Here is a 24,357-nt window from a genome sequence, read left to right as displayed (position 1 = left end):
TCCAAACTTATCTGAATTTGAATTTCTAATCAAAAGTTCAAAGCAAAAAATTTCACATCTCATCCGAAGTTTCAACAATATGCACAAACTTGACATTCACCCAACCCTCCGTATATTTGCTCTTTATTTATAATTATATTAGTTTCATTTTTCAAGCAAACAATACTTGAGGAATTAGTTATTTTATCATCAATCAAGTCTACAATTACCAAGACGTTGGGAGTCCTATTTGGCAACCACCAATAGATAATTTTTGGACATATGGGCAGCTACAAAGATTGTCATGTGCCACACTTGACGTATTTCTCATGTTTAGCTTTGGTTTAATTGCCTCTAGATTACAATGAAGCGTGGCCATAATTCAACAATAACAGATGCTGCCAGGTCTTCCATAACTTCACCGGAGACGCAACAGAAATGATTTTCAATCATACTGTAGTCAAGATAATAACATAATGAGATTCTCAAATAACATGCTGTAGATACCGGGATGTAGCAAAAATCTTTACATCAAGTCCTTGAACGTATGAAACATAACCCAAAATAACATTTTTTGACTATTCCAGGCGTGACAACACTAAGTACAAACGATTACAAGTTAGGAACTTGAAGTATAGCAAATTTTATTTTCTTCAGTCTAAATGAACCACATTTTGCACACATTGGTACATTAGGAAAAGGAAACAGAGAGTAACCAACAACACCAACGATAGTCCTTCACCGAACCATCCAACTCCGACTCTCATGATCTGTCAAGAAAGGCAAACGGATGATGAGCTTTAACATACAACTCTGTTGACAAGAATGTAGAACACTACTCCAAAATCCATGCAATTAATGGGTGTTGTTTTCTCTTTCAACAACCAAAATCCACTTCGTCAAACAGTTCCCCTTAGCTTGTACAAGAGCATATACACCTTAAATACACAATCAAATATCTACTTAAGTTTAAAAGTCTCAGCATATCGAAACTAAACATGAAATCAATGAAAATCAGCCCAAACTATCAAAACGGAAATTCTGGGCAGCACTACTGCCTTGTATTGTTGCTCAGTTTCGAAGGAGTAAATGGGGAAAATAGGCTTTGTGGCCTCAATGAAAGTTATAGAGATATGTCTTAAGGTCTCATGCAATTTCGAATCACCCCTACAGCAGTTCTGTACAAAAAGATATGCTCAAAATACCAACAGAAGTACATGTAGGATTTTCAAAACAAAAATCTCGACAGCACCTCCCTTGTACTTCATCACCCTTTTTCGAGTAGATAAAAGCAAAACTGGGTTTTAGAGCCTAAATGAAAGTTTTATATCTATGAAATAAATTTCCAAAACATCTTGAATCACTCGAAACTAAGTTATACACAAGGAGTTATACTAAAATTACTAACAACAGTCCCATCCAAAAATGAGTTTGCAGAACAAGAGTTTATTCTCCCAATTTCGAAAACAACAACTTATCAACAACATAAACAATCATTCTACATCATAACTTAACCAACTCCACCCATTTAATCCAACCAAAGCAGCCCCTAATCCATAAATCTCAACAAGGCACAAACAAGTTTATAACGCTACTTGATGCTCGACCTTTATCGGTTGACAAACTAAGCATCTAGAAATAAATTCCGTAATGTCCTTCTTCATACCATTCCACCAGTAGTGTTCTTTAATGGTTTGGTACATTTTAGTACCTCCAGGATGCATTGCATATGGTGAAGTATGTGCTTCATTCAAAATTTCTTTTCTCAAATTGTCATCTTTAGGGATACATAACCTATTTTGATAAAGTAGAACACCATCCTCCCTCAATTTCAAATCAAGTTTTTCCCCAATTTGAGCTTATTTGATCAATTTCACCAGCTTCTCGTCTAACTTCTATACAAAAAGATATGCACTGATACCAACACTTGTAACATCCCCTTTGTGAGGATGCCACTTACGAAATAAAAGATAGTTTTTTTTTTATAATCTCAAATAGTCAACACATTGAGAAAACTTATTTTGAAATTCTATTTTCAATTCAACACCATTGCGGGTCCATAAAATACACAAAACTCGAACTAGTAATTATCACAAAACTATTATCTTCCCTTGTGCATAATGACAAGTCAAAGTATAAACCCAGTACATGGCATGCCTTGAGATAAAACCACACTCCAAAAGATAGCAAAACTAGTCACCCAGTTCAAGTTACAAGCATATGGTTTTGTTTTCACAAGCCTTCAAAATTTCATACATAAGTGTCACATGTATCCTGTACAAGTCCCCAAAATATATACAAAACTAGATGCATATGCAGATGTGATCTTCACCAAGGCTCCCAAAAAGTCTACTCCAAATGGCCATCTTCAAATTCCGTCTCGCGCATTACCTACGATAGAAAACAATTATCGCTAAGCATAAAGCTTAGTGGTGCATAAACTTTGGGCTTGGAGCCATTAAATTCGCCAATTCCCCTGTTCGACGTAGGTGGCTCAATAAGGTAACAGTAAGTCCAAGTGAACAAGTATAACAAAGTATTGAATACAAACCTTGGATAGTTTCAAAATATCAACACTACTATTCGAAAGCTCAAGTATCAAGAAAGCTTATAATTCAATTCAAAAGAGTTGTCCAATAATCAATTTCGCCCAATATGTACGTCATGCCATCGCACTAAAACACAATCATTATCAAGACGGACCGGAGCCCCGAAATCAAGAAGGACTGAAGCCCATATCAAGAAGGGCCATCACCCAATATCAAGAGGATCAAAAACCATGTTGAAAGTGGCTTTCCACGCGTACTCGAGAATGGACGAAAATCCATCGTCAAGACGAAATGTAAATCCAAAGTCAAGATGGGCAAGATCCGAATCGAGAGGCATGCCAATATTGGTGAAAAGTCACTCTTACAAGAAGGACAAAGTCTCAACAAAAATGCAAAGTGATCAAGCAATTCGTACAAATAGGCGATTATTTGTAATAAATTTCCATAAGAACATTGCAATAATAGTTCAGCTTCGGAGACACACCATACATGATTAAGCCCAACTTCTACAAGATTGAAATTTACTTAAAAGAATGAGCTTACGAAATATATTACTCTAATAAATAAATAAATAACACCTGAGAGAAATAACGAATTTCTCAGTGCACCTGAACAATGCATTTATGCTGAGGTTGAAAATATTCCTCCTTGAGTAGTTTTGTAAATTTCTTACATCAGCGTTTACTCGAGTTGAAGAATAACAAGCCAGAAACAATGAGTGTATACGCTTAGCTACTAATTGATTAATTTGAAAAGTTTAAAGTGGCTGCTACAGCTAGGCAGTGATGTACAGGGGTTGCCACACTCAAAATCTATGAAAGGAGAGTTCAATTTTTGCAATAAATGCTGCCCAAGAAACTCTAACTTAAGATGATGTAAAACACTTGTTCCTACATTGTGTTGTGGCCAGATTTTTTTTTTGATAAAATAATAACTTTATTAACATGTTTGGGCACAAAAATACCCGTATACAAGAAGTATATCAAAAAGTAGAGAACCTAACAACAACTATGGCACCCAAGGGCCAAGGGGTGTAGCCTTAGTGGATAGAATTACCCGATACCCTGTGTTGGTGGGAGGTACCAGGTACCCGATTGAATTAATCGAGATGGGGGTAAGTTGGCTGAACACCGACAAATATTTTTAAGAAAACAGCCATTTTCTACAAAAAGACTCCAATCTTCTCTCTAAACGAAACCTCATGGGTGCACCAAAAAGAAATAAAGGAAAGAGGTTATTCCTCAACTATATTAATAAACATCTCAACACTTTCAACGGTTCTCCTAATAAACATAGTGCTAGTGGAACAAACCTTCCAGGTATTGTACTTCCCTTCTATCAACCACAAGTTCAACTGAACATCAAATCCTTCCGGAGCATAGCATCACCAAAGTTATACCAAACCAGTAATGAATTTCCCACCATAACCTCAAGGCTATCCGACAGTGAAGGAGAAAATAATCAACATTTTCACCCAAACAGTTACACATACAGCACTAATTAATGTATGTGACTTTTCCAGTCCCTCAGATTTCAGGTTACAAGATCTCCTCTCTTGTTGCTCACCAAGGGAAGAAAGACAACCTTCTTTTGCATAGCCACCTCCTGTGCTGTGGCCAGAATATAAGGGGTATGTTTCTCAGTATCTTTTGTATACAATGGATAATGCAGTACAGTCCTAAAGAAGCTTTTGTAAGTGGGAGACTGTGGAACGCGGAGAAAGAAACGAAAGAGATGGCAAGCAGTACCTTATTACATTTTTTGAACACTCTGGAAGGAAATGAATACCATATGTTCTGAGAAACTTCAGCTTCATTCCCAGTACTAAACATTAGATGTCGATTGAATTTTCTTTTTGGTGTAATCATAGGAATGTAACGGCGTACATCATTTTTGGGGATTCAGTGACTCAATGAATTTTGTTTGGCAGACGCATCATACTCCGGTAACTGGTGCATCATCCGAGTGCTAATGTGAACTATACTTCATCAAAAGAAGATCAGTGTAATTTGCAAGGATAAATACGGGAAGTCATGTAATAAATCATTAAATAAAGCACAACAATTTTCTATCACCATTGCCGGGCTAATGGATACAAATGAAGAAATTCTCAGAAACGTTATCGACTTTATATGTTCATCACCCCAAGGGGAGTTGCAGCTCAGTACGTACTCAAACAAGCCGATCGGTTATCATTTTCTTAGCCTGTTCTGCCACTGATACTTGTATGTAAATTCATCGATAAACATGAAGGAATAATGAATTAAGAAGATACCTAAGGAAGTCAGTGCTTAGCGTGCTGTTTGTGTTCAAGGTGGCGACGCGCAACGAGATAGGAGAAAATCATGCCTCCGAAGCAGACGTGGTAGACGGGATCAACGGAACTGGTTTGGATGTACTTGGCATAGTAATTGTCCAATCCCCTCTTCACAGCACTCTTGGCGTAACCCACAGACATCATCGGCTTCAGGTAATTCCCCACCTCCTTCACTCTCATGCCCTTAATCTCATTGTACAAGTTCGAAACCCTAACCCTATGAAATGAAGATGATTGGAGAGACCGAATGACAACAAATGTCAAATGCGTACAACACCCTCAAACTCTTATGTTTTTCCCTCCTCTAGCCATAACCTTATTGGATGATACATAATAATCCCCTAATTTGCTTAACTTTTGACATTTACACCTTAAAGTTTCTGAGACTCATCGAAATAGAATTATTATCACCTAAGTTAATGTAAAAACAAAATTCAGTTACTTATTTTATTACTTTTACATTCAATATTTTTTACCTTTTTTTTTTTGTGTGTGGGGGGGGGGGGGGGGGAGGGGGGCGAGGGGGAAAGGGATTCAGTGGAGAAAGAAATAAGCACCTTTCTCCATTAAAGCTAAATCTTATGTATCTTTTATATTCAAATTGTGTTATTATTTATTTCTTTTGAAAAGAATATGTAAGATTAATTATTATTTTTTTATAATCAGTGACGAGTTAATAATCTACCTAATACAAATTTGTAACAAGTATATAGAAATCATCGTATGTCAAATAACATTTAAAGTGTTGATTTTAAATGTTTTTTCATCCGAATAACTTATTGGATTGTTGCCAGCAAAATAAATGCGGTATTTTAGAAGAATTAATCTATTACCGCATGGTCTTATTGGTAATAACAAGAGCATTTTCAATACTCAAATTTTATTATCTGAAGTGAGTTCTCAAAAAATTACTTGAGATTTAGTAAAAAAGGCTCTCCAAAATCTTATAAAATAGTTGAAAGGCCTAAAAGAACCTTACTAAATTTCTTACAATAATTATTTCGAATTGCTAGGTGTAGTATCGATCAGTCACTAATTTTTTTAACGCTTATGATAATGTTCTATATTAACTTGAAAATGATAATTAAGGAGTAATCGTACAGAAAAAATAATAATCATAAAATAGTTAATGTGATAGTTTGACTTGGAAAAAATGATAGAATACAAATGAAAACAGACTATTTGTCTTGTTAAAGCATCATCTTCTATTTATAAAATTCGTCCATTTTTAAAATATAGAATGTAAAATTCATTTGACTCTTTGTATAATCACTGACAAATTGATGATCTATCTGTCAGAAATCTTATCGATTTTCAACGATAGCTATTTCAATTCATAATATGTCATATGAATATAATTTGTCAACTTAATACTCGTTAATATTATAATGATATATTTGTAATGATTTGTTAATTTATGAATGAGGAATAAAAATGAATTAAGATGACAATTCCGCTACCCAAGGCGGCAAAGCAAGAGCCAAGAACGAAGCTAGAAGGTCCAAGAAGCTATCCTGCCTCGCTTCCTCCTCGCTTCTTTCCTGGCGACTAGCTTCTCAAGTGGAGAATTGAATCAAGATTTTGCTTTCATCATCAATTGAATTATTAATCGCAACTCAAAATTACATCTTATCATCAATTCAGTCCCTATTTACAATTTCTTCTTATTATTAAAGAATATTATTTACTAATATGATCTAGATGTTTCGTATATCTCAAACCACAAAATAATTGTGCATGTGTTCGCTTAAATTATAATATTTTTCAACATGTTTATACAATTCAAGTACATTATTACATTCAGAAGCGCCGTAATAGATTGATAGAAATATCACGAATTGTTCTATAATAAAACAAGTTATTGTCGATACCTTCATCTTAATTCCTTTTTCTCATAACCATAGCTCAGAATAGTAAGATACAAGAGTGTCATATGGAGAATGTGATAATAAATTCACGCTAGTGTTTGACCATAACAATCGAATTGACTGACTTCATATATAAAACTACTACATTACATAGTAGAAGATTTGAAAAATCATTACAAACATTTCTTATTTCTTTTTATATTGCAGTTATAAATTTTTGTATGATGAATTTCATATATAAAAAGAAATTGGAAAAGATAAACTTGCAACGACATGTGTTATGTTAATAACACCAAAGGATATCAAATGAATTGAAGTGGATATGGATAAATTATAAGAAAACAAAGTCACTATGAAAAGGGACATGTAAGGGAACTGCTATGTAGAGTTCTCGAGAATTATGACAAAAGCTTTGAGCTCATATTGAAATTTAATTTCTTTATGTGACAATTGAAAATTGCTTTTGCTTTCCTTGAGTATTTATGGTCTGAAAGTTACAACATAGGATATAATTGATTAGAAAGTAAAATTATATTTTTTCTACTATATATAAATCAAAAGAATATATATGATTACCAACTTATCCAACCACATTTTATCAAAATCAAACTTAAAATGTCGAATTAATTTGACGTGCGTAAGATCATAATTATCAAACCGAAGCTTTCAATACCATAGCACCCCTGTCACCCCTCTGATGGTAAAAGCCCATAACTAAACTATCATAAGAAAAGAAGAGTGAAATGGATTGAGCCCAATAATCCAAAGTGGATGAAGCCCAACACTGGTTCTCAAGCCTCAACCCTAACCCTAAGGCAGCAGCCTCGTTTTTTTTCTTTTTTTCCTCTATATATACATTGTTCTGCGGTTTCCCTTCTCTTAATATATCTTTCATTGCCCGCTTCACAGCCCAACCCTAAATCGTGTACCCATCCTAATCCCTACGTTTGTAAATTGTTTACTCACTGAAGAGCTGTTAGATTTGGGGTATGATGATCAAAGGAATTATACAGTTATCCCTGTCTGATTTATTCAGTGCTGAAGGTTTTCCTTTCATTTCTGACCCATCGCCATAGTTCCTATTTTTTTTCCTTTTTTATTCAGTTGCTGAAGCTAAGCTTTAACATTTTGTAAAGTAACTATTCGAATTTATTGCCTATGATGACATCTATATAGCCACGGAGATGCTAGTTTTATGACTAGCTTCAATGTTGATTATGGCATTGACTAGGACGGTCTGAGGCTTACTTCCTATTGCATCTTTTTTTTTGGCCATCTTCTATACTTCCATTGATTGATTGCTATTAATTTGGTCTTTTTAGTGTTTTTGTGATTCTATATACTTTGAGAGAGGCATATGATGTGTTTTTCGGAGATGAATACTCATAATTCAATTTTGAGTATTATGATCCTCATCTGAATAGGAAGATCTGATGCTTCTTCTCTTGGTTGTGTATTATTGAGTACTAACTAGTATGTTTGTTTTCATACCATCTTTTGATCATACGTTATCATTATCATTGCTCGGATACTACTCTTAATCGGATTCATGTGTTGTTCCTGGTTCCTTTTGGCTTTTTCCTTTTTTATTAGATATGTTGTACATCTAACATGGCGTTTTACCTACAACTTTCATGGCATTCTTCATTTGTTATCAAAGTCTTTTATAAGTTATGGATGATGAGATGAGCAATTCACAGTTATCCCTGTCTGATACATTATGATGAATGCTTGTGATCTGACATGACATCCATATGGATATATTTGTTTAGAGATTGGTCTAAAGTGCTTCTTTACAGAAAGGAGGGACCGAGGTGTGAAACTCTAATTGCAGTTCTTCTCGATGAAATTAATAAACTTACAACCAGCCATAGGATTAAATGTATAAGCTAGTAGGACTGATTAATTATTGACTAAATATGCTTTGGGTTTTAACTTTTTTTAAAGTCATTTTAAACTTATTTTAAGTTATTTTTGACTTTGCTAAACACTTTCCAAAGCTAAAAGTGACATAAAGAAGATTTGATCAATTTTTAAGCCAATTCAAATAGACTTTCTTCTGCTTGCAGGTTTTGAAAATTATGCCACTTCAATTTTTGATGCGGGATCTGTACATGTACAAGTTTGTCAAGTAGAGTAATGTTTAATTGTTACATTTTCTTGTACTTTTTCTGGAATTACATTTCAGCATACAGTTTTTTTTTAAAATTTAATCTTGCAAATATTATAACTGACAAGTAAGAAAGTATTTGTCATAATTTCTGAGTGTTAATTGTATGTATATTAATTTTGACAGAGGAAACTCTGTAAACTCTCAAATTCATGACAGCAGAGTTTACAGGGAATAACATTCGAAGAAACCAAATCTGGAGGGGTGTAGAGAAAATAAATTATAACAAGCAAGAAACTTTTAGTGTGGAAACAACAAATCTTTTGATGTGAAACATGACAAGCATTGCTTAATGTATAATGTATATGCAGTTTGTTAGCCAGAAGCTGCCCATGTGTGGAACGATAAAAATAAGCCTGCGTAGAAAATGAGTTGATTAACATCACAAAATCCATATCAGATAATTTTAAGGTGAGAGCTAGCTTAGAAAATATTTATCATAATTTCTTTGAAAGACAACGCGATTTTGAGTAGAGCCTAATAACCCTGAATGTGATCCCCTTGGCAACATGTTGTTGTTAACCTCGCGGGGCAATAATAAGCTCACAATATATATATAAATATGTAGTACTACAGTGTCTCTAAACAATAGATAGTAATAAACAATAGATAATTATGGAAATCAAAGAACAAGAAACTACAAAAACCTCCTACCAGCTAGAAGGGACATACTCCTACATACTAATTTTCTATCTTAATTTGTGTCCTTTACTATGAACCTCGAGATAATTGAAAAAACTTAAATACAATATAAAAATTCAAATCTTATCAATTTAGATAATATAATAAAAAACTGACAGTTCAAAAACACTTCTAAAAAATTGAACACAAATTCCATTTTATCACTTCTTCAGTTTCAATCTGTTTGTCTTAGTTTGATTGACTTAAATATTGTGGTCTTAAAAAAATAGCCTTATAGAAAAGTGTCATTGTTTTGGAAACAACTAAAAAGAAAACAAATAAATTGAAATGGAGAGAGTACTAGAAGCCCTTTTCAAATAAGTTGTCCAAACACAAACACAATTACGGAAAAATAGTTTTTCTGAAACTCTTTTTGGCATGCATCACTTTTCAAAATAAACCAATTCTGAAAGTTTGACCTATCAGATGTTTGGGTGGTTTAAAAACTATGAAAAGATCTGCAACCCTACGAAAAACCCTGTCACACTCTACGGGCTTCAATATCTTTTGGCAGCACAACCATATTCTCCCGCTTAAACTATAGCTATTTAAATCCAGTGAGGGTGAGGTAATGACTGCATTGGATAAAAAAATCAAAACTATTCAAAAATACCAAGAATACAAGTATAACAAAAAAAAAATAGCAAGATTTTTTTAAATATAAAATAGAAGTCAAGAAATGAGGATGTGCAATCATGATATGTCATCTATTTTCTCATAAATATGAAATATCTATGTTTTTTGATGAAGTATGTAACATTATGTTAGATATATTAGTTTCAAAATAACAGTAGATAACTCTTAAACAAGCATGCCTGTGGGCTGTGTGGTGACAGAACACTAGTAATATTATCTCAGTTGTACCCCTTTTCTAATTTATGTAACACACACCACACTTAGTCTAAACATAACATTTCCTATTTTGGGATTCCAAATCACTTAAAACATTTAGGGAACTAGATTCAAACCTCTCTATAACAACCTTGCCTAAATTTTTTTTAATTTTATAGCAATCGACTCAAAGCACTTTCCCGTGTTGATGGGGTTGCACCAAGAATCAATCCTCAACCCGTTTTTATTTGCCTTGGAGATGGATGTATTGACACGACATATTCAAGGTGAGGTGCCATGGTGTATGTTATTTGCGGATGACTTAATTTTGATTGACAAGACTCGCGACAGAGTTAATGCTAAGTTGGAGGTTTGGAGACAAACCTAAGAGTCTAGAGGGTTCAAGTAGAGCAGGACCAAGGCTTGATATTTGGAGTACAAGATAAGATCAGTGATGTGACACATGAGGTTGATGTGGAAGTGAGGCTTGATACATGTGCCATCTAAAAGAGAGGCAGTTTTAAGTATTTTGGGTCGATTATCCAGGGAAATGGAATGATTGACGAGGATGTCACTCACCGTATTAATGCAACAACAACATACCCAATGAAATCCCATTAAGTGGAGTCTGGAAAGGGTAGAGTGTACGCAAAACTTACCACTACCTCGTGAAGATAGAAAAATTATTTCTGAAAGACCCTTGGCTCAAGTGCATCAAACCCAAGAAAAAAAAAGAAAACAATGAATAAGGCATAACAATTAATATGAAAAATATTGTAAAGTCTACCAGAAAGAAACAATAATAACTGTAAAATAATGTGATAATCGAAACCAAATAAACAACATATGGCAAGATCTACAAGAATACGACTAGTACTATGACAGACAATAACAAGCATGCGCCTTCGCAAGGCAAGACACACTCTACCCCTACTAACCTTCTATCCTTATACGCGACCTCCACTCTTTCTTATCTAGAGTCATGTCCTCGATAATATGAAGTTGCATCATGTTCTGTCTAATCACCTCTCCCCAATGCTTTTTCGGCCTATCTCTACCTCTTTGCGTACTTCCTACAGCCAACCTTTCACACCTCCTTCCGTTATCTTGTCTAACCATATGAGTCCCGCTTCCGTTATCTTGTCTAACCACAGAGGTCACTCTCACCTTCTCCCAGATAACCTCATTCCTAATCTTGTCGCCCCACCGTATTAGTGCAGGTTGAATGAAATGGAGGTTCTCTTCCAAAGTCTTGTGCGATAAGAAAGTGTCAACTAAACTTAAAGGCAAGTCCTACAAAGTGGTAATTAAACCAACTATGTTGTATGGGGCTGAGCATTGACAAGTCAAGAATTCTCACATTCAGAAGATGTAAGTGGTGGAGATGAGGATGTTGCAATGAGTGTGTGGGTATGCTGGAGAGATAGGATTAAAAATGAGGATATTCGAAACAAGGTGGGAGTGACTTCAGTGGAAGACAAGATGCGAGAAACGAGTTTGAGATGGTTAGGGCATGTGATGAGGAGATGCACCTATGCCCCAGTGCGGAGGTTTAAGAGGTTGGTTATGAATGAATTCAGGAGAGCTAGAGGTAGACCAACAAAGTTTTGGGGAGAGGTAATTAGATAGGACATGGCGTAGATGCAACTTGCTAAGAACATGACCTTAGATAGAAAGGCGTGGAGGGAACGAATTAGGGTAGAATATTAGTAAGTATGAGTGATTTGTCTTGTTGCTCTTACTAGTATTCGTAAGACTACTCATGCAGTTTGTTGTTTTTCGATTTTTGTTGCTATCTATTATCTGGTGTAGTTCGTTTGTTGTAGTGTTGCTCCGTTACTATCTGTTTTTGTTACTGTTTATTGTCTCTTGTACTTCCATTATCTCTTTTCTAGGTTGTTTTTGTCTTGAGTCGGGGGTTTATCGGAAATAGCCTCACTACCTCACCTCTAAGGCAGAGGTAAGGTCTGCGTACATTCTATCCCTCCTAGATCCCATTGTGTGAGACTACACTAGGTATGTTGTTGTTTTATAGAGACTGATTGTTATACACCTATAACAATATTTGACAGACTTATTTGACTATTATAGACAAAAAAGATGCAATTTCTTTTTCTAATTTTTCATAATCATATCTTTCCTAGTATAACTTCATTGCAAATCATATCTTTCCTAGTATGCCCATACATCCATCTGAGCATTCTTATCTCTGCTACATTCATCTTTTGAATGTTGGCCTTCTTGACTAACCAACACTCTACTCCATAAAATAATGTCGATCTAACCACCACTATGTAGAATTTACCTTTCGGCAATGGAAGTTTTTTTGGAAGACTAATGCTCCTACAAAGGTTATGTGTTTCACCTGGTTGGTAGCTAGAAAGACAAATTTGACTCAAGAAAGATTGAGAAGAAGAGGATTCCATTTATGTTCCAGATGTTCGTTCTGTGAGTCTTAACACCTAAATTAATAGCCATTTGTTTCTTCATTGTTCTTTAACTTATCAATTGTGACGTGTCTTTCTTAATTTGGTGGGGATCGAATGGTGTATGCCTGCAAACACTGTGGATCTTCTTAAGAGCTGAAACAGTTTGGGAGATATGGTTAGACAGAAGAAATGGTGGAGATTGATTTCTGCTTGCATATGGTTTGACAGTTTGAAAAGAGAAAAACTCTAAGAGTTTCTGAAGATAGGGGCAGTCATATGCAGGATATTAAGATAAGGTGCTTACTTTTGTTCCACTTTTAGTATAAAGAATGCTTTTTAGAGGAGGAAGTTTCTTTAATGGATTTGGTAGGGCAACATTCATTATTTCAAGGCTTCTGTTTGCTTGTGGTGATCTTTCTCTATAAATATGGTTTCAGCACTGCCCTAGTGCTTCAATACCAATGTTACCAATTTTTTTTAAAAAGAATTTACCTTTAAGCCTTGGCGACCCATTCTTATTGCACAACACCTCGGATGCAAGCCTCTATTTCACCCACCCTGCTCCAATATGATGTAGCACATCATCATCAATCTCCCCATCTCCCTGGATTATGGACTCAAGATACTTGAAACTTCTTTTCATGATGATGAATTGGGCATCGTTCTTCATTTCCACCTCCGCCTAATGCATCACGTCACTGAACTTGAACTTCAGGCACTCTATTTTAGTTCTGCTTAACCTAAAACCTTTAGACTCTAGAGCCTGTCATCTGTCGACAAACTTCCAACTTATCATTAACTCCAACGCACATCTCATCAATCAGTACTATGTCATAGCATACACCATGACACCTCCCCTTAAATATGTTGTCTCAATTCGTCCATCAGTAGGGCAGGACATGACGCAACTTCAACTTACCGAGGACATGACACTTGATAGGAGAGTGTGGAGGTCGAGTATCAGAGTAGAGGGATAGTAGGTTGTGGAGCATTTTTCTTTTTTCGTCCAGGAATATTAGTTTCATTCTTTTTTTCTTAAATATCTAGTTAGTGTTATCAAAGGCGAAAAGCGCAAAAAAGCTCTAAGGGCCATTGGGGCTTTAAGCAGAGCACAAATAAAGTGTGGGCTTTAATGAAAAAAGGCGCAAAGGGAGAAAAAGCTACAAATATATATGTTTAGTCCAAGACCAATAATTATTAACATGAATGACAAATATATGACCAAAGGAATTGAAAAAAAGGTATGATAAAGTGAAATACCAATTGTTTAGTGTCACTTCTTCAAAAGAGGCTCATTGGCAAGGAAAAGTTTGCCTTAGAACCTTGATGACCACACTGAAGCGCACATAAAGCGAGATGAAACGCTAAACACGTTTTGAGCCTTGTTCAGGGCTTAAGCGCGCTTAAAGCGCGCCTTTGACAACACTGTCTCTAGTATTACCTATTTGCTTCTTCCATTTCGTGTATCTTATTATCTTGTTGTTGTACTACTTACTTTTCATCACTTCTTGAGCTGAGGGTCTATCTGAAATCCCTACTTTATGGGATTATATTGGGTATGTTGTTGATTGTTGCTATTATAGGTAAAAAGTTGTTATAAAGGTAAAATTTAACATAAAAAATCAGTTCCTAGAAAAAATTGGCTTTTATAGTGAAGTGTTGTTATATAAGGATGATGTTATAGAGAGGTCCAACGGTATAATTCTCTAATCTAATATGACTTGAATTACTACCACTTGAAACTGATAATTAAACAAGCTCAGCATCACTTCAGAATTTTCTTAGCCTTCTACTTCTAGTCCCTGTTCTTGATACTTTGAAAAGGGTGGAGCAGCATAATTTTGTGCAACCAAACATGTCAATATGACCAAAATTGATGTGTAACTTCAGCATATAAATATCAGATGTCATTGTAGCTAGAGTACCAACCTAGATTGCCATGAGCTTCAATAGAGCCCCAGCATTCTTAGCTCTGTAACGTGATCAGGATCAAGTTCTGGGACGTCTTTCATTAACCTTTCCCGATCTTCTACCACATATTCCTGTCAATACAACAATAAAAGTGTAAGCAAATTAAAGATGTGGGTGGGTGGTGAGGTGGTGGGGGTCCTTTGGTTTTGCAATATTGAAAAATTGATCTCCATATAAAATTCCATATCACTTATACAACATTTGATTTCCGATATAAAATCTATACAACATTTAGTACCGGAAACCAAATATTACAAATATTATATGAGTTATGCAGTATGCAGAGTTTGAAACCAGAAACTAAACAATATGTATACAAATTGCGGTTTAACTTACACAAGAAGCTATGTATATAGAATGTAGGATATGAATACATGTATAAGCATGCATGGATATGAGCATCTAACTACATAAACAATCCATGTAACTTTATTCATCGCATAACTATTCCTACATTATTATTCACCCCATCAATCCTTGCATTATTATTCACCGTATAAATAATCCCGGCACCATAATTCTCCTATAACTAGGCCATAAACCAAACAACCCCATTGCTATTATAGGTGAAAGGGACGGGGCATAAATAAAATATTGCCAAAGTCAATGCATCATCAGCATGTCTGTGTCTTAGACAGTAGATGCAACACCTTTGTGAGTTCTTTTTTGGCAAGGACGTGATAATGACGTTCACTAATTCTCTGTCCACAAATTATTGCTATGAAGAAACCATAAAGCAAACCCACCAGTACAATTGCCAAAACTGCAATCAAAGAAGACATATTAGTCGGCAAGTTAATAAGGAGGTAAAGGCTCACAAATCATTTTGAAGGGCACAAATAAAGCACAGGAGCACATTTGATCCACTAAACATTATTAGAATAGCTGCATTGATGCATCAGACCACACACATGTTCCTTTGGCAGTCTTCTCTTCTTGATAAACATCCCATTCTATCAATTAAACCTCGTATGATTCAGAAAAATCAGAGAGCATTATATCTTGATTGCTTATGATCACTTAAAGATACCGGAAGTAGTTCATCCAATTATAGAACAGTAACATTACTGTAAAACTTCCCATAGATTCAACTCTAGAGAATAAGAAAGAAATATGAGAACCATACAACCTGTATCTTAGAATTATCTTTTCCTCTTGTTCCTCTATCCTTTAAACCTGTTGACCATAACGTTTCATCTCATGATCAACCTCACATAATGGTTAAATATTAAGAATATTGTATATTAAAATCAATGTATCTAAGTGTCTCCATACCGTTAAAGAAGGGCGTAGGAGATATATGTTTAACTTTTTCACGTATATATCCATTAGTAAAGGAAATAATTTCCATCGTAGGGTTTCTTGACAGATAACCATCATTTATGGCAAATCATCATGGAAAAAACCAAGACCTCACTAAAAACAGAGACAATGATGATATCCCTAAATGCATCTACAAGTTCCACATTTTAATCATATGAAGAGAACAGTTTATTTATAAGTAAATAAGAAAATGTATAAACAGGTCTTAAGGTCTAAAATAAGGGGAACTTGAAACTAGAGGATTGACTAAGTAGACATGCTATATTCATCACCTAACTTTTATCGTGGAGCCAACAACTTCGACATAGTACTAAGGATAACAACTTCCACCATACATTTGAATAATGCATTTTGTATGGTAGACATGGTCTCTATGTCCCATGTGATTCAACTACAAAAAGGGACAAGAAAAGATGATAACTCATTAGTACACTTTCAACCAGTTTGAGTTCCACTAAAGTTCGAGTGGTCCTTCCTTATTTTGAGCAAATCAACCACAACATACCCAGTGAGATCCCACAAGTCGGGTCTGGGGAGGGTGGGGTGTACGCAGACCTTACCACTTCCTTGTGTGAGGTAGAGAGGTGGTTTCAATAGACCCTCGACTCAAGAAAAGCGTTTTCGAAAGAACGGGTTTGACAAATACAAGAATAAAAGCTATGATGAAAATATTGTAGAAAAACAAATACCGACAACAAAAATACTAGAGATAACCCCAAGTAAAAGAAACAACAACAATAATATCATTGGAGAATAATATAATAATAGACTAATAATAATGTACTTATAAGTAGAAGAGAGAGCACACAATGTGCTCTAAGCTAGAATTATGCTCACCCACCGGAAAGAGAGAAATCGCTTGACTACCTACTCTAACCCTCTAACCCTAATCCTCGACCTCCCTACTTAGATTTCCAATCTAGGACACGTCTTCCGTGAACTGAAGATGTGTCGGTTCATGTCTAATAATTTGAACATCTAACTAATTGTTATATATCGGGTTGTTTTAAGTGAACATAAACAATAAGTTTTTGTCAATGTATGCAATAAGAACAACACCTCCATCACAAACAAGTAGGATCAGATATGACGCCTCTATATTCATTTGGCTGTATTTAGCTTCATCAAGTTCCAATCTTAATAGTTTGTCTTTTAAGACAAATTAGGGATGCCTTGAACCTGGAGATTTTTCTACATCTGACACTTATCCTTACAATGGTATATATATCTCCAATCAACCACCAGCTGAACGACGATTGTGCTCTCAGCTATTTCTGTCTAACCTCTCGGCCTGCGAAAATGGTGAACGTTACTAAGACCAAGAAGAGCTACTGCAACTGTATGCAAGTCCAAGGAGTGCAAAAAGCACACCTTGCATAAGGTCACACAATACAAGAAGGGGAAAGACAGCTTGGCTGCTCAGGGAAAGCGTCGTTATAACAGGAAGCAGTCTGGTTATGGTGGCCAGACAAAGCGCGTCTTCCACAAAAAGGCTAAGACCACAAAGAAGATTGTGTTGAGGTTGCAATGCCAAGTCTGCAAACATGTTTCACAGCACCCAATCAAGAGGTACAAGCATTTTGAAATTGGTGGGGACAAGAAAGGGAAAAAAAAAACTCTCTTTTCTAGATTGCCTGTGAAGTCACCAAGAACTTCCTTGTTTTTGCCTTCTCTTATGTTGCAATGTTGAACTTTGGTTATTTTGGATGTTGGTTCTTTTGTGTTACATTGCCTTACAAGAGATGATTTTCTGCTATGATAGTTATATGAAGATAGAAGGGGAGCCTTGGAGTGAAGGGGAGCCTTGGAGTAACTGGTAAAGTTGCTGCCATGTGACCAGGAGGTCACGGGTTCAAGCCTTGAAAACAGCCTCTAGCAGAAATGCAAGGTAAGGTTGCGTACAATAGACCCTTGTGGTCGGGCCCTTCCCCGGACCCTGCGCATAGCGGGAGCTTTAGTGCACCGGGCTGCCCTTTATAGTTATATGAAGATACAATCTAAAATAAAAAATTTAAAATTGCAAACGCTAGACCAAATATAACTATGCCAACACCGACTATTCCTTGATTCCAACTAAATGGCATTGCCTATTGTTGTGAGCACTGAGAAGACAAGTGGATGTTAGGCCTAAGAGTGTGGAAACTTATGCACAAGATGGAGACCTTGGGCTGGGTACAAAACTAAGAAGGATCCATCAAATTAAACAGCTCAATAATATGCTGAAGGACTTTTTGTGGAATTAATTTGATTCCAACTAAATGGCATTACCTATATTGCTCCCTAATATCCTCTGTGTTTTGTTCTTCACGAAGTCCACAATGAAATTATGTATTAAACTGCTGAAAAGGCAATACTTCTATTTTCATTGTGCAATAGGCGATCAGTGTTTTTATATCCAACTTGTTGCCATCATGTTGATTAAGTTTTTACCAAAGTGGTGCCACAATTTTACATGGTTTTGATAATTAACATCTCAAATGATGCTTAATCAAAAAAAATTAACATCTCAAATGATAGCAGGTGACCCCAACAGCTCATGACTTCAGATCAACAAGGTTATTAACAAGACAGCAACCAGGCATCGCCTATCAAATTCACCACTGTAGAAGTGTAGTCTCATTGATCAGTTCATGGTAAGCCTTTTCCTCTCTCCTGGAGGCAGGAATCCGTTTTATTTATCGTTGTGTTGAATGTGGCAAAGTAAGGCCAGCTTTCTTGAGAGCAAAACAAAGAACTGAAACTAACAACTGAAAAGCTGCCAGCACCTTTTCCTTTCACCCGACATTGTAATTCCACCCTATTCCCCAAAACTGAATTATTGTTTTCCCCCCAGTGTATTCTTTCCAAAAATGCATTTAATAGTATCTAAAGATGTTTAGTCAGTTTATTCTCTTTAACACAAATCAAGGCACTTACAACTTTTTCCAGAACGCAGAAACCAAAATCGAAACAAATTCTCCCACAACCAAGCGGTTTCTAAACAAAGCACCACTTAAGACGAATCTAAGAAGCCGTTTGATTGCACATAAATCTTCACATCAACAAGGGCTAAACAGCTAGAATTTTTATTAAGGTCAATGATGAAAACTGCATATATGATGATATTTTTTGACGAAATGACGATGTAACCAATACGTGATTTGTAAACCAACAAGCATAGTATTAAATGGTCCACAAGTTCTAACGAAAGTTAATCTGATGGATCAAGTCAGAAAATACCTGCCATTGTATAAAAGCCATATGGATGCTCTCGGTAGCCAAACATTTCCCTTAGTTCTTCTCCGTAGAATTTGTACACAAGTATACCTAAGAATGCTACAATCTGTGATAATTGTTCATTCAACAATCAGCAGGGACAGTTACTGGAAACAATTGATATGCATGGAAACAATTATATCATTATACAATATCAATAAGTTGCAATCGTACAGACAAAAACTCCCCTAGGTTTAGCTTTCCCCCCTACGTTTTGTACATTCTATGCTCAATGCAGATTCGCTTCCAAGCTGCTTGGCATAATTAACTTTGGAAACTCTTTGACGCTATAATAGGAAAGACTAGAAGGAGTTCATGCCTGGTCCACGATAAAGATGAAAGAATTGCACAATCCTTTTTGCCCAACCAAGAGGTCTAACCTTATGGAAGATCTCTGAAAAGGAAAAGCATGGTCTATCTCTAAAAATAAAGTGTATAAGGGCATGAGCGGAGCTAGGGGGGTTGCAAAGGGGTTCATCTGAAGTCCAAACCCCATACAAGGTCAAACTTATTTTTTTTATTTATATAGTAGATGATGAATCCCCTTGGCTTTTTTATGCGTTACTTATTTGTCTTTTGAATTCCTTAGTGCAAATCATGGCTTCACTGGCTTTGCCACTGAATAAGGGGGCCTATATTTCTAAACAAAATGGACAGCTTTGTAAAAATGAACTTCATAGGAATTGGAGGGCCAAGTGACCTAGTATTACACAGCATATTTGCCTATTTAGCTATGTTTCATTTACCTACATTGAGAGGCTTGAATTATTGAATGGATGAGAGAAACCAGGAAAAAAAATGTAAGAAAATTTCAAGGTCTTTAACCTTTTAAGCCTACTTATATCAAACAAACTCCACCTATGCAGCAAAACTTATCCAAATCAAGCCTGGATAAAAGCAGGACTGCAGTAGGTTGACCAACATAAAAGATAGTAACTGTAATGAATCTTATAAGTATGATGGATGCAAAGAATCATATAACTGATCCTAGCTAATTTGGATTGAAGCATAATCGAGTGATTGCTGGTGAATAATCTTTCGAATCTTGGGCACATTATTTCTCCATGAAATGAATCTCAGGCCCTTTTAAATGAAATTTCAGTAACATAGCATAATAGCTAAAGGAAAAGGCTATGGTGATACCCAAAGAAGATACTCTTGCTCACACCTAAGCCGAAAACCATTAATAAAGAATTAATTCTAAAAAAAATGCTAGTACATGGCATTATTTTACTTTATCGGAAAAAAAAAGTAGATGTCAGGCCTCTGCTTTTCTTTTTATTAATGAAACTGTCCAGTCTGGAAAATCTTTAGTAACCAAATTAAAATAAGAACAACAATGAATTGGCTCTAGGCTTCACAAACCTAATTAAGTCATTAACACTTCCAAAGCTCCGTTTCAAGTAAAAGAGAAAGAGGTGCAAACATTTGAGATAATCTTGTGCTTGGCTGTAAGAGGGTGTTTGGCTTAGCTTAAAAGTTGGCCAAACTAACTTTTAAGTAGTTTTCAGCCCTCGAAAGTGTTTGGATATTTTGAAAACGACTTAAAAAAAGTTAAAAGTAGATACCCCCTACTTTTCATTTTTTAACTTAAAAGTTACCGAAGTTTGACTTTTCAAAAACTACTTTTTAAAAGCTACTTTTTTTAAGCTAAGCCAGACAGGCAATAAGTGTGGAGCTCTTCTAATTTGATAAACTTATGGGGGCTCTTATTGACGGCCCTCAATGTCTTCTTGTTCATTACGGTAAAACCACCATCACAAGCAAAGTAAGTTACTGATGGCAGTACAGAAGAAAGTAAGAAACATATCCTGCTGACATTGCAAATCTATCTTTGGACTATTGAATTAAGGTTTTAAACAAGTGGTAAATAAATACAAAGCAAGAAGAGCAAAAACAGAAAGTACAGCTATATGCAACTTCTGTACCATAAACTATAGCTAATATACACCACCTTTTAACTACAATATTGGTAGGAACATAAGACAGAATGGAAAATCTGGCTAAAAGGAATTATGTCCATACCAACTGAACAACGAGAAAAATGAATGCATGGTCTCTTGCCACAAGGAATTGAAATTTTAATCTCAACCACCAGCGATCAGGTGGGACATTTGCCCGTAATATGAACTTTGCCCTGCATTCGGTACAGTGAGCAAAAGCAAATCCCTCCTAGAAAACGGAGCCACAAACACGTTACCAACATTACAAAACAAAGAAGATGACAACACGTCTTATACAAAGTACAACCATTAATGAAAATTTCAATGTATGTTATCCCTTTATCTTCAAAGAACGGCTGTTAATGCAAAAATGTCAAACTCAATGAACTAATGAGATGTCAATTGATTGCTAATAATATTGATCCCAAACTACTGCAATGAGAAAGCAAGTAAGCAACCTGATTAAAAAAATATACATCACCCAAAGACTCACAATAGTTCAATAAAGGATAGTTTTGAATTCTAACTCTCTCCACAGATACATGGAGGGGATCCTGAATAAGAGGGAATAATTTATAAGACAGGGAAAAAGGAAAATTACATAAAGTATAGCAACCTAAAAATAAAAATAAAAATAAAGAAAATAACATACTCTCATTACATCTGGTAAAACTGAAAGGATTTTACAAACATGAATTAACACTTTGTGAGATTGTATATCACTTCCTTCAGTGGTATAAGGGCTAATGAGCATAAGATACCTTGTTTAGGTTCAAGGGTTACATAGCTAAATATAAACAGTGGATACGCAATGAGCATAGAGTATTTTATGACATACTAGTTCTTCATAATGGATAACTTCGTATATGCTTTCCAGATACTCTGACTTCCAATGTAAACTGCTCTATGCATTTCTTTGTGATCTTTTGATGTAAACTAATTATACAGCAGTCTGAGTTTGATGAGAATTAAATTTAAGTTCTCCAACAAAATCTAACTTTTTGGCTACTTCTAGGACATGACACTGACCATTTGTAGATAACATGTGTATAAGTTAATTCACCTTAGTTGATCTCCAGTTATCGAGACATGATCTATGGACATACTTTTGTGTTCCTTTACAATGGCAGGGCGCAATCAGATCTTCTCCTGAAAATCAATCACCAAATTCCAGCTGTAAGAGCAGTAACAAACAATAATTCCGAGGATATATGTAATTACAATCATGTAGCTGAAAAAACAAATTCTCATCATTATCTTCCTAAATGGTTAACACAAAACTAAGTGCATAATCAACACCTTCATTGTCCAAGCATATGCGACACTGGGACAGTTCAGCATGTGACAAAGATTGAATTTCGTAGACTCCAACACTTGGCAAGTCACCAGCAGTCTCCAAACAATCCTCAGTAATTTCAGTTGAATGTGAAGTGTCCTCAGATTCCTCAACAATAGCAATCTGAGATAAGATGGGCTCTGTTTCTGAACTATCCACTAACAGGCTATCATTTGACACTATTCGCATCGCGAGAAATCTTGACTCCAGATTATGCTGTAAATCTCATCACTGGGGCGATTGTCCCTACAGACCATTTCAGTAGGGACGGGGAAAACTGCAAACAGTAAAATAACTGAGAAGATAAGGAATTTCAAGTCCACTTATAATTGAAATGCTTAGGTTCGACTGCTCAGGCACAGCAGCTGATTAAATAATATGTACAGCACCAACAACACTCTTTTACATATGGATGCTACGATCGCTGCTAAAATACCATCTAGTTATTGCTGGAAAGTGGAAATGCTTCATGGGCATTATATTTTCGGGAGATGATCTGTTCTCTTAAAATCCATTGAAATAAGCATTTCAAAACCATTAGGATACAAATTACCTCTGTAGCTGCATAAATTTTGACTGTTATAATTTATAAGCTTAATATAAAGATTCCTGTAAATCTCTCTCAGAAAGGCACACCGCATCTGATAAGAGCACATATATTTTCAGCAAGAATTTCACTTCTCTTAGAACTTTTTGACTACCCGAGTGTTTCATATGTAGAATCAAAACTTTATATGCAAGGCCAGACTATATGATGAGATGACTTCGTCTAGATGAATATAGATATCTTGTGACAGACATTTTATTGTGTCAATGGAATTCATTCTTTACTTGTAAGAAGAGATGTATCAATGATGGAAAAGAACAATTTGGGAATTTATAGCACATGCATTTACTTTTTCCACCTTATTCTCTGAAGATGTACATATCTTAGAGGGCAATTTGTGAATTTATTGTACAAGTCTCTGCACAAAGCAGGAAAGAAGCAAAGCTGATGCGAGCAGTCTAAGCACACTCATACCTCAAAAAAACAGCTGAGTGGTAGCAGGTGACTGGTGTCTCTTCAGAAAAATGGCACGTCAACCACAGGAAAAGGTAACAACCGAATATGGTGAATTACTTGACCTCGTCATGGTGATATTAACTCTTTCTAACCATTACGTACAATTTAATGGTGATAGTAAGAAATGACAATGGAAATTGCGAAATGATAAGTAGCAAATCAAAAGGCCTACGTAGGTAGGTATTGAGGTAGTAGTACAAACAATAAGTTATAAAGAAATTGGAAGATGATTAGGAATTATTTAAAAGAAAGTGAGCCATCAGAGATTGACTCTCAACTCCAAAGGAATAGGATGTTCTGGAAAATGGATGAATCGAATGGAATCTTGTATTGAGCAGTTTTAAGCTAAGAAACAAAATGATGTAGAAGAGGGATAAGACTAACCTGATAGATGTTCAGGAGTAGTTGTTGATCTGGAGATGCTTCGACGATGACATTGGCCAAGTTGACGATGGAGAAGAAAGCGATGACAATCTGATAATAGTTTTGCCGGAGGGCGGCGGGGGAGCTTGGAACTTTAGCGATCGGCACCAAAAGGGGCCTGGAATTTCGAACTCGCAAACGACAGGACACGACGGAACTCTTCCAATTATTGTTTTTTTATTTTGAGTTTTTGGACCTTGCTACGTACATCGTATTTTT

At 35.6% G+C, this 24,357-nt stretch overlaps 1 protein-coding gene, 2 long non-coding RNA genes, 2 other non-coding genes and 1 pseudogene across 9 annotated transcripts; 4 read left to right on the top strand and 2 right to left on the bottom strand.

Annotated features, from left to right (window-relative positions):
• Window positions 1-2,044: 2,044 nt before the first annotated feature.
• Window positions 2,045-4,916, bottom strand: LOC129895665 (uncharacterized). Of its 2 annotated transcripts, XR_008767816.1 has the most exons (3): window positions 4,804-4,916; window positions 4,277-4,506; window positions 2,045-4,138 (listed from the first exon to the last, which is right to left on the bottom strand). It is a non-coding gene; the product is annotated as an uncharacterized LOC129895665 (long non-coding RNA). The 2 variants fall into 2 exon arrangements; XR_008767815.1 differs by lacking the exon at window positions 4,804-4,916 and having other exon boundaries at window positions 4,277-4,794.
• Window positions 4,917-7,378: 2,462 nt separating this feature from the next.
• Window positions 7,379-8,926, top strand: LOC129896164 (uncharacterized). Its single transcript, XR_008767920.1, has 2 exons — window positions 7,379-7,757; window positions 8,783-8,926. It is a non-coding gene; the product is annotated as an uncharacterized LOC129896164 (long non-coding RNA).
• Window positions 8,076-8,150, top strand: LOC129898097 (small nucleolar RNA snoR64a). Its single transcript, XR_008769013.1, has one exon. It is a non-coding gene; the product is annotated as a small nucleolar RNA snoR64a (small nucleolar RNA).
• On the top strand, window positions 8,383-8,462 carry LOC129898081 (small nucleolar RNA R38). The gene has a single exon (XR_008768998.1). It is a non-coding gene; the product is annotated as a small nucleolar RNA R38 (small nucleolar RNA).
• Window positions 8,927-8,969: 43 nt separating the features above from the next.
• On the bottom strand, window positions 8,970-24,357 carry LOC129896162 (uncharacterized). 3 transcript variants are annotated; one of them, XM_055972001.1, is made up of 8 exons: window positions 24,100-24,352; window positions 22,616-22,929; window positions 22,380-22,465; window positions 21,399-21,545; window positions 19,338-19,440; window positions 15,446-15,558; window positions 14,754-14,866; window positions 8,970-9,239 (listed from the first exon to the last, which is right to left on the bottom strand). In XM_055972001.1, the coding sequence occupies exons 2-7, from the start codon at window positions 22,839-22,841 to the stop codon at window positions 14,771-14,773; spliced, it is 771 nt and encodes a 256-aa protein (XP_055827976.1). In that variant the 5' UTR covers window positions 22,842-22,929; window positions 24,100-24,352; the 3' UTR covers window positions 8,970-9,239; window positions 14,754-14,770. The 3 variants fall into 3 exon arrangements, 2 of the variants coding, with proteins under 2 accessions (XP_055827976.1, XP_055827977.1); XM_055972002.1 differs by lacking the exon at window positions 8,970-9,239 and adding an exon at window positions 9,687-10,139 and having other exon boundaries at window positions 24,100-24,354; XR_008767918.1 differs by lacking the exon at window positions 8,970-9,239 and adding an exon at window positions 15,925-15,971 and having other exon boundaries at window positions 24,100-24,357.
• LOC129896163 (60S ribosomal protein L44-like) lies at window positions 17,351-17,887 on the top strand (annotated as a pseudogene). Its single transcript, XR_008767919.1, has one exon. The product of XR_008767919.1 is annotated as a 60S ribosomal protein L44-like (transcript).

This window comes from Solanum dulcamara, chromosome 7 (assembly GCF_947179165.1).
Source record: "Solanum dulcamara chromosome 7, daSolDulc1.2, whole genome shotgun sequence".
Lineage (NCBI taxonomy): Eukaryota > Viridiplantae > Streptophyta > Magnoliopsida > Solanales > Solanaceae > Solanum > Solanum dulcamara.
Note: the sequence above shows the minus strand (reverse complement) of the source record. Positions and strands in the feature narration are given on the sequence as shown.

Coding starts and splice junctions, on each gene's coding strand:
- LOC129896162 (XM_055972002.1), bottom strand. CDS start 22,841: ATGCGAATAGTGTCAAATGATAGCCTGTTAGTGGATAGTTCAGAAACA. Junction 22,466..22,615: donor CATATGCTTGGACAATGAAG/GTGTTGATTATG, acceptor ATTGATTTTCAG/GAGAAGATCTGATTGCGCCC. Junction 19,441..21,398: donor TTTTTCTCGTTGTTCAGTTG/GTATGGACATAA, acceptor CAATTATCACAG/ATTGTAGCATTCTTAGGTAT.